Source organism: Physeter macrocephalus, chromosome 6 (genome assembly GCF_002837175.3).
Source record: "Physeter macrocephalus isolate SW-GA chromosome 6, ASM283717v5, whole genome shotgun sequence".
In the NCBI taxonomy this organism is placed as follows: Eukaryota; Metazoa; Chordata; class Mammalia; order Artiodactyla; family Physeteridae; genus Physeter; species Physeter macrocephalus.
The window spans coordinates 74,249,905-74,265,172 of NC_041219.1; the positions used below are offsets into that span (position 1 = coordinate 74,249,905).

General features: G+C 41.5%; 1 protein-coding gene across 1 annotated transcript in view; it reads right to left on the reverse strand.

Annotated features, from left to right (window-relative positions):
• Nucleotides 1-15,268, reverse strand: part of TM7SF3 (transmembrane 7 superfamily member 3) — a 41,853-nt gene that overhangs the window by 11,823 nt on the left and 14,762 nt on the right. The window contains exons 3-6 of the mRNA XM_055085717.1: nucleotides 13,588-13,738; nucleotides 10,217-10,337; nucleotides 9,284-9,455; nucleotides 4,494-4,671 (exon numbers count right to left, since the gene is read on the reverse strand). Coding sequence (XP_054941692.1) covers nucleotides 4,494-4,671; nucleotides 9,284-9,455; nucleotides 10,217-10,337; nucleotides 13,588-13,738 — 622 coding nt within the window. The remainder of the gene's footprint in view (nucleotides 1-4,493; nucleotides 4,672-9,283; nucleotides 9,456-10,216; nucleotides 10,338-13,587; nucleotides 13,739-15,268) is intronic.

Below are 15,268 nucleotides of genomic sequence, written 5' to 3' on the forward strand. Positions count from 1 at the left end.
GAGGCCCGCGTACAGCAAAAAAAAAAAAAAAAAAAAAAAAAAAAAAAAATTGCTAAGGCAGGATAATGATATAAGGAGGTTCACTGAAGTTTTCCATAACAAAAGATTTTAACCAAAACTCACATTAAAGAAGATGTTTTATTCTGTAAGTAACACATGACCAAATTACTACCAATCTTCTCAATTATACATGTTGCTTTGGAAAAACATGTAGTGTAATAACTAACGATGAAGAACAATCTGCTCCCTGATGCCGAGGAATCCAAATCCTGAGATCCTCAATCGGCACAGACTTAAATAGAAAAAACAGGATTCGAAAGATAAGCCCTACTGAAGGGAAAAATAGATCCACTAAATTCACCACCAACATGACACCTCTGAGATAAACACAAGAAAACCATCCCCGAACTAAAAACAAAAACAAAGCACCTACGCAAACTCAGGTGAAGTGTTACAAACTGACCACAAGTCAAAACACATAAAATACTTGAGTGTTCAGATGGATACCATGAAGACCTACATTTAGATGAGGAACACAAGATAGAAGACCAGAATCTGCAGGGCATAAAATGGACCTACGTATCAGTTTCTCTGAGAATGAAGAGCTCAAAAGAAAGACGAAATGAGAGTTACTGCAACATCCTGCTTATTTCAGACCTGCAGTTGACAGCAGTTCTACGATTCAATCGTTACAGCAAAAAAATGCAGTTCAGTGGGATAATTTTTTTCAAGTGAAAATCTAGTGGAAGTTTCCAGCAAGTGGTACAGTCCCCAAAGACAGCAACCCAAGAAAAACTGGCACACACAGTTAGATATGTTCCTCCAGGACATTAGACAGCAGAGAGGAACTAAGTAGAATCTCTGATCACAGTACCAGGAAGGAAGGAGAGAAAAAGTTAAACATACAAGTAAAGCCAGAGAGGAGAGATTTCATAAGTAGAATCTAGAGACAACACAAGGTATGAATTCTGGGGAAAATGAAGACAAAGGGGTGAGTGGGGGGGGGGGAGACACAGGGGAGCCAATGTTTAGTGTTTTTAATCATGACGGAATCACTATAGCTATGACACAGCCCAAGGTTTTAATGAAAAGGCAATGTGGGGCTTCCCTGGTGGCTCAGTGGTTGAGATCCACCTGCCGATGCAGGGGACACAGGTTCGTGCCCCGGTCCAGGAGGATCCCACATGCCGCAGAGCGGCTGGGCCCGTGAGCCATGGCCACTGAGCCTGCGCGTCTGGAGCCTGTGCTCCGCAATGGGAGAGGCCACAGCAGTGAGAGGCCCGCGTACCGCAAAAAAAAAAAAAAAAAAAAAAAAGAGGCAATGTGGGTCCATCCGCCCTACTCCAAGCTCAGGAAAGGCATCCTAGTGTGCATGGAGCTTGAAGACAAAAGCCACAGAACCCAACTCTGAGCTGGAGGAACAGTAGGCTCGGACCTTTCCCTCCCCTCCGCCTAACGTGCAAAGACAGGTCCCAGAGCTCACTCTCATTAGGAGGGACCCTGGTGCAAAGAGTCTGAGGGAAAGGAGACGGAGGAACCCAGACAAGATACAGCCCATCAGTCAAAAACGCAGAACTTATATCTGCCTGGTCTCTTGCATTGTATCTCTCAAGGATCTTGTGCGTGGCAGTGGAAGACTGGACAGGATACAGAGGAGAGCAGACATTAAACCCTGGCTTGAACCCAACCGACAGACTTCATTCTTTAGAGCAAAACTCCTTGGAAGAGTTCTTTGAACTCTTTCCAATTTCTTTCCTCCTATTTGTTCTTGAACATAGTCGAGTCAGGCTACCCTGAAATGCTCTCACTGGCACCTGTGGCCTCCATGTTGCTAAATCCAATGGTCATTTTCCAGTCTCTTTCTCAGCTGCCCTGTCAGCAGCATCTGACCCAGGTGATCACTCTCTCTTCCTCTAAACACTTTCTTCTCTTAGCTACAAAAAACACTTGCCTTTTACCAATCTGGTTGCTCCTTCCCGGTCTCCTTGGTGGGATCTTCTTCAATTTCCTGACCTCTAATCACTGGAGCACCCAGGGCTCAGTCCTTAGACCCCCTCCCTTTCCTACAGCTATAAACATAAAAGGAATGATAAACATGGAAAAATGCCATTTGGCAACCGGCTGGTAATAAATGTTTCAGGCAAAGCTCACTAGATGCTAAAGCCAGCAAGTGAAGATTTGAGAAACAACTATTTACCTGTACTCAAAGTATCTCCCCAAAAGATACTTAAAGGGGAAAATAGTTACTACACAGTGGGGAAACCTGGCCAACACCCCTAACCAAGTAATCAGGGTTACTACCACCAGGAGCGGAAAACACAGATATCAGGTGCCTCTAGAGGACACTTCATCACTTCTTTTGTATTCCCACCAAAAATTCATAATCTGAACTTAGTCACAAGGAAACATCAGATAAACCCAAATTGAGGATGTTCTACAAAAATAAATAACCTGTACTCCTCAAAAAGGTAAAGGTTTTGAAAGACAAAAACAGACTAAGAAATTGTGCCAGTCGCAGGAAGATAAAAGAGACAGTTTAATGCAACATGTGATCATGAAGTGGACGCTAGACCAGAAAAAAAATTTTTCTTCTGGTTATAAGGGACATTGGTGGAATAACTCGTGAAATTTGATAACATCTGTAGGTTAAATAACAGTACTATATCAATGTTAATTTTGTGATTTGATAGTTTTACTAGTTATATAAGGAAATAAATAGAAACATTTAAGGGCAAAGGGGTCTCTATGTCTGCAACTTGCTCTCAAATGCTTCAGGAAAAAAAATGTATATATATGTGTACATAGAGGTAAAGAATAAAAAGCAAACAGCGTAACGTGGTAACTAACATCTGAGGACCATTGGTGAAGACTATGCAGAATTCTCTGAACCATTGCTGCATCTCTTCTGTGAAACTGTTTCAAAATAAGATGCTAAATACACATAAACAGAAAGATCTTACAAGAGCCCCACTGCCAGCGCCCTCTCTCTCCTGGACACTATGATGATCAATCTCCCTATTTCTGCTCTTGCCCCTGATTTTTCTCAAACAAGACAAAACAAAGCAGCCAGAGTGAGCCCACTGAAACTCAAATCAGGAAGATAAAAGAGACAGTTTAATGCAACATGTGATCATGAAGTGGACGCTAGACCAGAAAAAAAATTTTTCTTCTGGTTATAAGGGACATTGGTGGAATAACTCGTGAAATTTGATAACATCTGTAGGTTAAATAACAGTACTATATCAATGTTAATTTTGTGATTTGATAGTTTTACTAGTTATATAAGGAAATAAATAGAAACATTTAAGGGCAAAGGGGTCTCTATGTCTGCAACTTGCTCTCAAATGCTTCAGGAAAAAAAATGTATATATATGTGTACATAGAGGTAAAGAATAAAAAGCAAACAGCGTAACGTGGTAACTAACATCTGAGGACCATTGGTGAAGACTATGCAGAATTCTCTGAACCATTGCTGCATCTCTTCTGTGAAACTTTCAAAATAAGATGCTAAATACACATAAACAGAAAGATCTTACAAGAGCCCCACTGCCAGCGCCCTCTCTCTCCTGGACACTATGATGGTCAATCTCCCTATTTCTGCTCTTGCCCCTGATTTTTCTCAAACAAAACAAAACAAAGCAGCCAGAGTGATCCCATTGAAACTCGAATCAGCACTATCTGCTCAAGCTCTCCAATGCCTTGTCATTGCTCTCAGAATAAAAGCTATAGTCCAAACTGGGACCTGCGAGGCCGCCCGCTCCAGCAGCCACATGAGGCAGGCTCGCAGCTGAGGGCCTCTGCGCTGGCTGTCCCCTTGGCCTGGCACCCCCCGCCACTGCCTCGCCGGTGACACGTCCATGGCTCCCTGCCTCGCCCTGGGTCTTTACCCTAATGCTACCTGTTCAGCAAGGACTTCCCGAGCCATGCTTTCCCAAATTCTCTCGCCCTCACTGGTTATCTCCCTTTCCTACTTAATTCTTTTTTTTTTTTTTTGGCTGTACGCGGGCCTCTCACCGCCGTGGCCTCTCCCGTTGCGGAGCACAGGCTCCGGACGCGCAGGCCCAGCGGCCACGGCTCACGGGCCCAGCCGCTCCGCGGCATGTGGGATCTTCCCGGACCGGGGCACGAACCCACGTCCCCTGCCTCGGCAGGCGGACTCTCAACCACTGCACCACCAGGGAAGCCCCTCCTACTTAATTCTTGCTTCTTAACCCTCGTCATGTATCTCACATACGATATATTTCACAAATGTATCTTGTCTGTCTCGTCTCCCCCACTGAGATGCAGGCTCCAGGAGGGCTAGTATTTTGTCTGTTTGGTCCACTGCTCTATCCCAGTGCCTAGAACAGAGAGTGGCGTAACGAAGGAGGCATGTGCTGAATGCATGAATGAATGAGACAAAAGCACTTTTAAATACCCTTAAGTTCTGTACTAGCTGACAAAGACTGGCAAAGCCAAAGAAGAATTTTCACAGTTGAAATCCACATACTCACCAAGGGAAGAACAATTATCCTCCCCTGCCTCAAAGCTGCAAGCGTACGTGTGAGCAGGGACGTAAGCTGCAGACGTATTTAGAAATGGATCCCTAACGATGACGTTGTAAATGACACCTTGTCCCCGGAGGGAGGAGAAAGAAACACTTGTCTTATCATCAGCTGTTAGGGTAACCACCTGAAGCCAAAAATAATGCACGATTAGTGTTTAGATTAAAAAAAACAAACCCCATTTCTCCACACCCTCTCCAGCATTTATCGTTCGTAGATTTTTTGATGGTGGCCATTCTGACCAGTGTGAGATGGTATCTCATTGCAGCTCTGATCTGCATTTCTCTAATAATTAGTGATGCTGAGCATCTTTTCATGTGCCTCTTGCCATCGGCATGTCTTCTTGCACTGTTGGTGGGAAAGTAAATCGATACAGCTACTAAGGAGAACAATATGGAGGTTCCTTAAAAAACTAAAAACAACTACCATATGACCCAGCAATCCTACTCCTGGACATATACACTGAGAAAACCATAATTCAAAAGACTCATGCACCCCAATGTTCATTGCAGCACTATTTACAATAGCCAGGACGTGGAGGCAACCTAAATGTCCATCAACAGATGAATGGATAAAGAAGATGTGGTACATATATATACAATGGAATATTACTCAGCCATAAAAAGGAACGAAATTGGGTCATTTGTAGAGATGTGGATGGACCTAGAGTCTGTCATACAGAGTGAAGTAAGTCAGAAAGAGAAAAACAAATATCTCATATTAATGCATATATGTGGAATCTAGAAAAATGGTATAGATTATCTTATTTGTAAAGCAGAAATAGAGACACAGATGTAGAAAACAAACGCATGGATACCAAGGGGGAAGGCGGGGGGATGAATTGGGAGATTGGGATTGACATATATACACTACTGATACTGTGTATAAAATAGATAACGAATGAGAACCTACTGTATAGCACAGGGAACTCTACTCTATGCTCTGTGGTGACCTAAATAAGAAGGAAATCCAAAAAAGAGGGGATATATGTATACGTATAGCTGATTCACTTTGCTGTAAAGTAGAAACCAACACAACATTGTAAAGCAATTATACTCCAATAAAAATTAATTTTTAAAAAAAACCCCACAAGCTTTTCTATTATAACCCCACCTACATGTGCTATTAAATTCTAATATGAAAGTACAATTCTTGTTTAAAATATACACTAGCCCATTTAGCTTTTTTAAAACAATTTATTAAAGTATAGTCAATTTACAAAGTTGTGTTAATTTCTGCTGTACAGCAAAGTGATTCAGTTAAACACACATATATATATTCTTTTTCATATTCTTTTCCACCACCGTTTATCACAGGATATTGAATATAGTTTCCCTGTGCTATCCATCCTACATATAATAGTTTGCCAACCCATTTGACTTTGTCAAGAGATTGTCCTACACAGTCTGTACGTGTTGATATGAACAAGCTCTTACACAAAATGCATCTACAGATTTTGTATATGTTAATAATTTAAGTAACATGTGATATAAATAAATGATTTAAGTAAAATGTGCAAGTTAGGACAAAGAAAAGAATTTTTGTCTCGTCTGCTAGACTGTAAATGACATAAGGGCAGGAACCTTATTTATCCTGCTCACTAGTCTCCCCTCAGTAATTAGCACAGAGTAAGTGTCCAGCAGACATGAGCGATCAATGTGAGCTACAGAGGTGACGTAGGCCGTGTGGATTAACATCGCACAGAGAGCACCCACTTACTTTTATCTAACAGGCTCTGAAATAAGAAAAATTACATACAGCTGTGTTATCCTGTAGTCCTTCACTTCAAAAATTCCCTTTTAAAGGTTGTTTTTTAAATAGGGGATAAATATAATAGGAGAAACAAAAGCCCCACGTAGTCCTAATACACAGACATGTTCCTACTCACAGAAGTGAGAAAACGAAACGTTAGGGTTTCAGGAGTAAATAATTAGGGGCCTCTTAGAAAACTTCTACTATTTAAATATAGGGCTTAGCCTTCAAAAATATGTTTTCTGGGCAAAGGACTGGTCAAGTCCAACAGAATGTTAACATTACCTCCTACTCTCCCAAGTTTTTATCATGAGACATTCAACCTTAGAGAAATGTTCAAAGAATAATACAATGAAAAAGTTATATACCCCACTTAGATTCAACAGTTGTTATTACTTTACCGTATTTGCTTTTCTGTCCCTCCCTCCTGCTCCTCCCCACCCCACATATATATATATTTTTTGGCTGAACCATTTTAAAGTAAGTTACAGGAATCATGACATTTCACTTCTAAATACTTGAGCATGCATGTCCTAACACAGTGTTTCTCAAACTTAATAGCCTATGAATCACTGGGGAGCTTGTTAAAATTCAGACTCTGATTCTGCTGGTCAGAGGAGGTACCTGAGATTCTGCTTTTCTAAGAATCTCTCAGGTGATGCAACGCTATGCATTCATCTACCACACTTTGAATAGCAAGATATTAAGTACAAGGATATTCTCCTATGTGCTCACAATACCTTAGCTCACCTAAGAAAATTAATAATTTCTTATTATCTAATACACAGTCCATATTCAAATTTTCCCAAATGCCTTTTATAGCTTTTCTCCCCCTTAACCAAGATCCAGCCAAGTTTCATGTATGATGTTTATCTCCAATTTCTGCAATCTAGAATCACCTTTGAAAGACGAAGGAAGTTATTTTACAGATTACTCCACAATCTGAATTTATCAGATTGTGCTCAAGATGTCCTATGAATTTCTTGTAAACAGGAACTCCTATAAAAAGGAACTCAAGTTAAACCTGTTTTGCTAGAATATTCCATAGGTTATGGTGATAAAGTCAGCCTACATTCACATGAGCACATAATGCAGGTTCACCTACTATCAGCAAAGCTAACTCTGACCACATGGATAAGGTAGAGACCATCGGATCACTCCACTCTGAAAGCAGTTTTCCCTTTGCAATTAGAATTCATCTGAGGGTGCTATTTAGGTATCCTGGGAATATCCTTCCCCCCAACACTCTTTCACCTGGTGATCCTTGCCTGAATTATTTCACTGAGGGTCAGAAAATGGAGATTTTCTAATTCTATTATTCCTTCTACATTTACTAGCTGGCATTCTTCTGTAAAGCAGAGCTTTCTCTTATCAACCCGGAGTGAAATACAGATCCTCCTTTTAAAAAGGCAGGGTAAATTCCTTCCCTTTATTAATTTTCAGAGTATAATTTTGTGTACGTTGCTCCAACGGTAGCAACTGAGCATTTTTCCTTTTTCTTTTTTTAGTGTCAGTATGGACGTGTTTTTGTTTACTCAAGGCATAATCAATCACATTCTCTTTGATGACTGAATTGTCCCAGAGATGGCCAGTGTGAGCCTCTTCAAACAGGCTCCAGGGACTTCTGTGGCGGTCCAGTGGCTAAGACTTCGCCTTCTAATGCAGGGGATGCGGGTTCAGTCCCTGGTCAGGGAGCTAAGATCCCACATGCCTCGAGGCCATAAAACCAAAACATAAAACAGAAGCAATACTGTAAAAAATTCAATCAAGACTTTAAAAATGGTCCACATCAAAAAAAAATCTAAAGAAAACAAAAAACAACCAGAAAAAGCAGGCTCCAGAGTCTTCTTGACACGCCCTCATTAGTCGCCGAGGGTTTCCTTGAGTTCCGGCATGCGATGTTCTAGCTCTTAACCAAAAGTTAAGAAGTAAACTGAAAAGACTCTGTTCTAAGAATTCTTACATTCTTCATAAGAATAAAAATGGTCTTCAAAATTTCCTATGTACTTTGCCAAGAGAGCTTCCTAATTTGTGAATAAGCACATGAGTTTTCTTGTACAAGGCTCCCTCTTAGCATGGGGCAATGACATGCTAGGTGACACAGCAACAAAATCAGATCTTACTCTGCAACAGCCTGAGCCCCTAGGTTAATCACAGACACCCAGTTTCAATCGCTTCTTTCTATGTAATCTGATAATCTACAACCTTCTAGGAAGACCTCAGTAGTCTAGAAGAACTTTATCCACCAACCACTAGACGGACTGATGACCTTGTTTATTAGACCGATATCAGGCACCCTTTAAGACATAAAGATAAAATCCTGCCCTCCACAAGAATGATCTAGAGCACGAGTCTCAAATTTTAATCTGCATAGGCATCACCTGGGGATCATAAATACAGATGCTGATTCCATAGCTCTGGGGTGGAGCCTAATTGTCTGCAACTCTAACAAACTCCCAGATGATGCCAAGGCTGCTGGCCTGTCCCCACCCTTGGAGTCACAAGAGTTTTCAGGGGTTTCAAAAGCTCGAAGAAAATTTTTGCTGCAAGTTAGAAACTTTGCATCTGGGTTTAAATATTAAAGATAACGTGTATATCCTTAAACAGTTTCACATTACTTTTTCTCAAAACACTATAACCTTTAGACTTGCCGAGTTTTTTTTTAATCTAATAGTCATGGGAGTACCTAGAAAATTACCACCCACTTCCATCCATAGCTCAAGATTACCAGTCACAGATGTGGCTGCAACTAAAACATAGCAAAATTTACACGCAACTCCTCAGAAGCCAACGTTACTTAGGGATATCACGAGCAATGACTCCCAAGGTGATGATGAAATAAAAGAGAAAAAGTGAGAATCCCAGAAAAACCAAGAAAACGGTTTAAAAGAAAAAAAAAAGAAAAAAGCTCCTGGTAGCTTCTCCCCTTCTCAACTCTTACGAAGGCGGCACAGTCTGGCCACACAAATTATGAGAGTCAGATTTACCTTGACAGCATTGGCCTGCACCTGAGGCACCTCGGCCATCCTCTGCAGGTGCCTTAGCAATGCCTCTTCAGTGAGGTCGTTCTCCGGCAAAAAATACTGATAGACGTCATACCGTAACCTCCACCTGGAGTCCTGGCCCGTCTTGACGTCACACGGCGGAGCATCTGTGCCTCTAAAGTCAACCAACAAAACTGAACGTCAATCTCTTGTGCTGCAAGTCTCATCTATAAAAAGGCACCAAAAGCTGGAACTTCAAACTTCTGCAACAACGATTCCAAGTTTGGCATCACCAAGAGAGGAGAGGCAGTATGTGTGGTTACATAACCAGATGTGAGTATCAGTCAGGTTGAGTCAATTGCCCGCTTTGCTACTTGTTGGCTGTGTGTATGTGGGCAAGTCACTTAATCTCAACAACCCTTAGGGGGCCTTTCTGTAAAATAAGAACAGCAGCCCCTTCGTCATAAAACTGTTTGGATTAAATGACAACACACAGTACTTAGCAGCACCATGGATGATACACAGGGAGCACTTCAAATGTTACTCAAACGTTAGCTATCATTACTATTAAAGTAGAAACTAGGGCAGAATGTGAATTAAAATAATAAAATCCTTACAAAAAATATGAGTGTTTCATGCCTCCAGAATGTTTTCTATATTTAAAACTCTTTACAAAAACTAAGATGTACTTCTAAGCTCATAATGAAGGCTCAACATCTGGCTCTTCCTAAGAATGAAGGGAAACAACATTAACTGTAAATGACAGCTCGAGTATTAGTAACAAAGCTTAAATTACTTCCATTCCAAAAAAAAAAAATTAAGCAATTCCATTTTGCTAAAGAGAAACTATGGATTTTGAGAGAATTTACTCAATCTACACAACAGCGAGCCATGTACGTCCTAAAAGGAGCTTTAGGAGTCGGGAGACAGACATACCTCGCGTGACCTAGGTTTGCTGGAGCAAATTTGATAGTTGTTTCAAAGAAATTATACTCCAGGTAAATGTTGGAATCGATGTCTAAATCAAACTCCAAATTACAACCACCAGGGATAGGATCTGGATGGAAAACAAGGAAGTTACTTAACGTAGAATTCCTATATATTCAAGCCACACTCGGAAAAACAGAACCCCACCCCTTATAAGAACTCCCAATATGGAAGTTAAATAGACAGCTTCTAGTTTTGTACTACCTCATGGACTAAGGGTAAAGTTAACTGAGGTTACGGGCTGTGGAACAGGGATTAGAAGACCTTTTCTGTAAAGGGCCAGATAGTAAATATTTTAGAGCCTTTTCAGACTTGATGGTCTCTGTGGCAACTACTCAACCCTGCTCTTGTGGCAGGAAAGCAGCCATAAGATGATACGTAAGCAAATGGGCTGTGTTCTTTTGTTTTTTTTTTTTAAGTATCAGATTTTTAGTTGCTTTTCTTTTTTTTTTCTTTAATATTTATTTATTTATTTGGCTGTGCCAGGTCTTTGTTGCAGCACATGGGATATTAGTTGCAGCGTGCAGGATCTAGTTCCCTGACCAGGGATAGAACCTGGGCCCCCTGCATTGGGAGCACAGAGTCTTAACCACTGGACCACCAGGGAAGTCCCTGGGCTATGTTCTAATAAGACTTTATGTACAAAACAGGCAACGAGCTGGATTTGTCTTGCGCTCTGGAGTTTGCCAACCTCTGCACTAGAGTTAAAAAGGTCAGAAGAGGCAGAGATTCTTAAGCTGGGGTCCAAGAGTGGGTTTCAGAGGCTCCATGAACACCCTGAAATTGTATGCCAAATGCTGAATGTGTGCCTTTCCTACATAGAGAAGTTTTTACTAGATTTTCGTATATAGAAGAAGGGTGTCCACTTTTCACATGACTCTGTCAACAGGGAGGAAGATGGCGTCATCCTCATTGCTGGAAGTCTTTGTGTATATATAAAAGAGTAAAAATTTAAAAATCTCAAGAACCCCAAGACCATGTATTAGAATAGCATATGTATAATTAAACAGAAAATAAATTTGGGGTATTTAATTTACATCAATAATGTGGTTAAAACAGCTCTTCTTTTCTTATTAGGAATCCTATTCATAACCTTTAAGCAAGACAACACTTAAAGAAGTCACTTGACATTAGTTCAATTCCATGCAAAGAACTGTATACAGCGGACTCAAGTGGAGAAGCTAAGAACAAGGTAAACCAATTTAAAGGTTTTTAAGATCTCAACTTCATACACTCATCCAATCATTCCCACAGCTGGTCCTTAGTTTCCATAAACTGCTGGAACTCTGCAGATTTGGAATGGAGATACCCAGTGTGCACTGTTTCAATATTCTGTGGAATCTCTCTCAGAATTCTATGCTCTTCTTTCACACTCTCCTTTTCCTGCATTTACAAATATTTACCACACCTGAGAAAAGCATGTGTCTTGTAATTGACACTCCACTGTTCATAAATTTTCTTGTGCACTGACCCTGAGGGAAGCTTGAAATCTATCATTTTTCAATCAGGTAATTACCCTTTTGCTACATAACACTGTCTTTCTTCAACTCCAATCACTTTTTGGCTTCTACCTCCTTTACCAGTTATTGCAGCCTTTCCTTCCCTTTACTACCAAACTTTAAAAGAATGTAGGGCTTCCCTGGTGAAGCAGTGGTTGAGAGTCTGCCTGCCGATGCAGGGGACGAAGGAAATAAATCATAGAAGATCAGAGCAGAATAAATGAAATAAAACAAAACAATAGCAAAGAACAATAAAACTAAAAGCTGGCTTGAGGGCTTCCCTGGTGAAGCAGTGGTTGAGAGTCTGCCTGCCGATGCAGGGGACACGGGTTCGTCCCCGGTCGGGGAAGATCCCACATGCCGAGGCCACAACAGTGAGAGGCCCGCGTACCGCAAAAAAAAAAAAAGAGTGTAAATTTCCTCACCTCACCTTCACTCCTCAATCACTATAATCTAGTTTTCACCCTCATTGTGCCACTAAAATGACTCTCATTAAAGGCCACCACTGACTCTGGATTGTGCTATCATATGGACACTTTCAGTCACTCTCTTGATCTCTCTGCAAAGTACTATTTACCACTCCTTACTTAATGCAGGATATCCAGGCTCTCCTCTTACCTTCCTGTCTACTCCTTAGTCTTACAATTATTCTTCAGCAGTTAGCCTCCCCCAGAAACAGTCTGGCACGTGGCAGGCACTAGGAAGTTATCTGCTATTATTTCCCCCACCTAAATCTCTAAGTTCATGCCTGGACAATCTCACTTACTTCCATGGCTTTTACTAACCACGATTCAGTTGGATATCTAACCTCACTTCTCCACTCCAGGCCCTTATTTTAAACTGCCTACTACACATTTCAATCCAGATGTCCTATAAGGGTCTCAGATTCAATGTGTCCCAAACTGAAGTCACCATCTACCTCATCCCAACCCCCTAAAACATCCAGCACCACAAAAATCCTATATCTCCATGCCTATTTTGCATCACCACCTCCCAGCTGCCCAAATGGGAAGCCCACGCTCCCCACCTTTACAATCCATAACCGCTGGTCACTGTGTCTTGTCAATTCTACCTTCTGAATATCTCAAACCCAGCTCCTCCTCTCCATCCCCCTCGAGGGGCCTTTGTTCACATCTTCATTTCTCACTATGAGTCCTGAAAGCTGTGCTGTCTGGACTCTGCTATGCCCCCTCCAACCCACTCCTCCCACTGCTTCCAGGGCTAACTTTCTAAGAGATGAAATGCATCAGGTCATTCCTCTGCTTAAGAGGGAAGAGATATGGGCACATATGTATATGTAGAGCTAATTCACTTTGTTGTAAAGCAGAAACGAACACACCATTGTAAAGCAATTATACTCCAATAAAGATGTTAAAAATAATAATAATAAAATTAAATTAAAAAAACTCACTATGTTCCTCAGCATAGAGTGCAAACCTCACATTGTACACCAGGCCCTTCACACCCTGGCTCCAGCCACACCCACTGTTCATCATCCTCCCAACACCCCATTCTTCTTCCACGTCTTCCTCGGCCTCCGATAACCAACTACTGTGTGAAGGACCATGTCCTGTCTTTCTGTTACAGCTTCTCCAAGGGCTCCTTAAATGTTTTCCAAATGAATAAATGTGTTCTCCTAGTCCCCACCTGGGCTTTCAGTCATCATGCTAGTTCTCTGACTCCCCTGCTGTTAATACCTTTCTGACTCAAGGTATGGTACTTATAATAAACACTTTTAATAGGATTATAGTTTTCTCTACATTTTCACACACAAGTCCCGCATTCTGGAGAGTAACGGGGAGTCGACAACAGAAAGGTTACCGCTTTCCGAGTAGGAGAGTGGAATGGCCACATTTTGGACAGGCTCAGGGTCTGAAGTCTCCAAGTGCCAAGTGCATATACTCTGCTCTGGTCTAAGAATGAAAACCAGTCCTTTGTCAGTGCCTGTTCCCGAGGCATTGGGAAGGAGAGTCTGCAATAAGGAAAGAAGAGTCATCATGAATCGGGAGTTGAACAGAGTGCTTCAATTTTGGAGTGGATCTAGTGTGCATGCCCTACTCCAAAGCTTCTCAAAGCAAAAAGGAATAAAAACAGACCTTCCTTAGATGATTAAAGAAATCTTTTCACCTCATTGTGCACGTGCCCACACATACACATGGAGGAACTATTTAAAATGTACGTCTCTGATCAGGAATAGCAGATACATAGAAAAAAAACCAAGCTTTTCAATCCCCTCAGGTAGGATCTACTATGTCAAGTACTAAGACTACTGGGTTAAGAACTACTGTGTGAATGACAAAACTAAAACAATTTAGTAATGAGTCTGATGTCCTTTATTCAAGGGAGAACAACCCATGGATTGGGGGAGGACAGTGCCTCACTAGCTATGAAGTCCTGTTCCCAAGGGATGTGGGGCATGAACTAGTTTTTTAGAGCATTAGAAGGGCATGCTTGGCTAGGTCGGGATTTCCTTAGAAGTCGAGCAGGTCCTGTTTTCTAGGCTAAGCTGAGCTGGAAGATTGTGGTCAGTGTAAGTTAGGTTTCCTTGACAGGGGTTCCCTGTAAGTGCAGGCTGACTTAGGTTTAGATTTGTGACGTGGACCAAGCCATTGGGGCAGCCTCCATTTGTGGTCCCGATATACAAATTAACTTGACCACTACCAAGACAAAAATATAAGCTCCGCCCCCAAAGAGTTCAGTTCTTGGAAAGCTTTCTTAAAAAACTGAGTTGTAATTAACATATTATAAATTACACATAAAGTATACTAACGGTAGGTTTTGGTAAATGTAGGCACCTGTGACACCATCGCCACAACCAAGACAGTGAACACACAGATCACCTTTGGGCCCCGTTCTAACCCTTCCTCACACCCCGGCCACTCTCCCATCCCCTGCCCCCATCTGCTGGGAAAGCTTTTTGAATAACAAAGTACTAAGTTAAGAGGTAGTAGATTCAGAGTGCTTTCTTAAAGCTAAGGAAATAGAAAGAAAAAAGTGCCAGATGGGTTTCAATTTGACAAGCGTAAAAGAGAATGACCCAAACACTAAGTGAGGAACTATAGGGTCAGCAGTTTCAAAGAACTAACTGCCAAGATGACCCCAAAACTCCAAAGTGCCACACTTCATCAGAAAGTTACAACAGAAAGTTCTCTTCACAGACTCACTTCTAGAGCTATGTGCAGTTCTGGTATCATCTTCTCAGCAGTATAAATACAGTGAGAACCAAAGGCAGTCCAAGAAAGGAACACGATTATAACTCAGGGTAACTAAGATCCTTTCTGCGTGAAAACCGAGCCCCAGGATGCTGTTCATCCAGGCCATTTTTACCACGTTAGTAATGCTGGCCGCCCTTTATCTAACCTCAGTTTCCTCAAATGTAAAAACAGGCATTAGAACTACTTGGTTGAACTGTTACGAGAATTAAATTAACTACGTCAGGCTTCCCTGGTGGCGCAGTGGTTGAGAGTCCGCCTGCCGATGCAGGGGACACGGGTTCGTACCC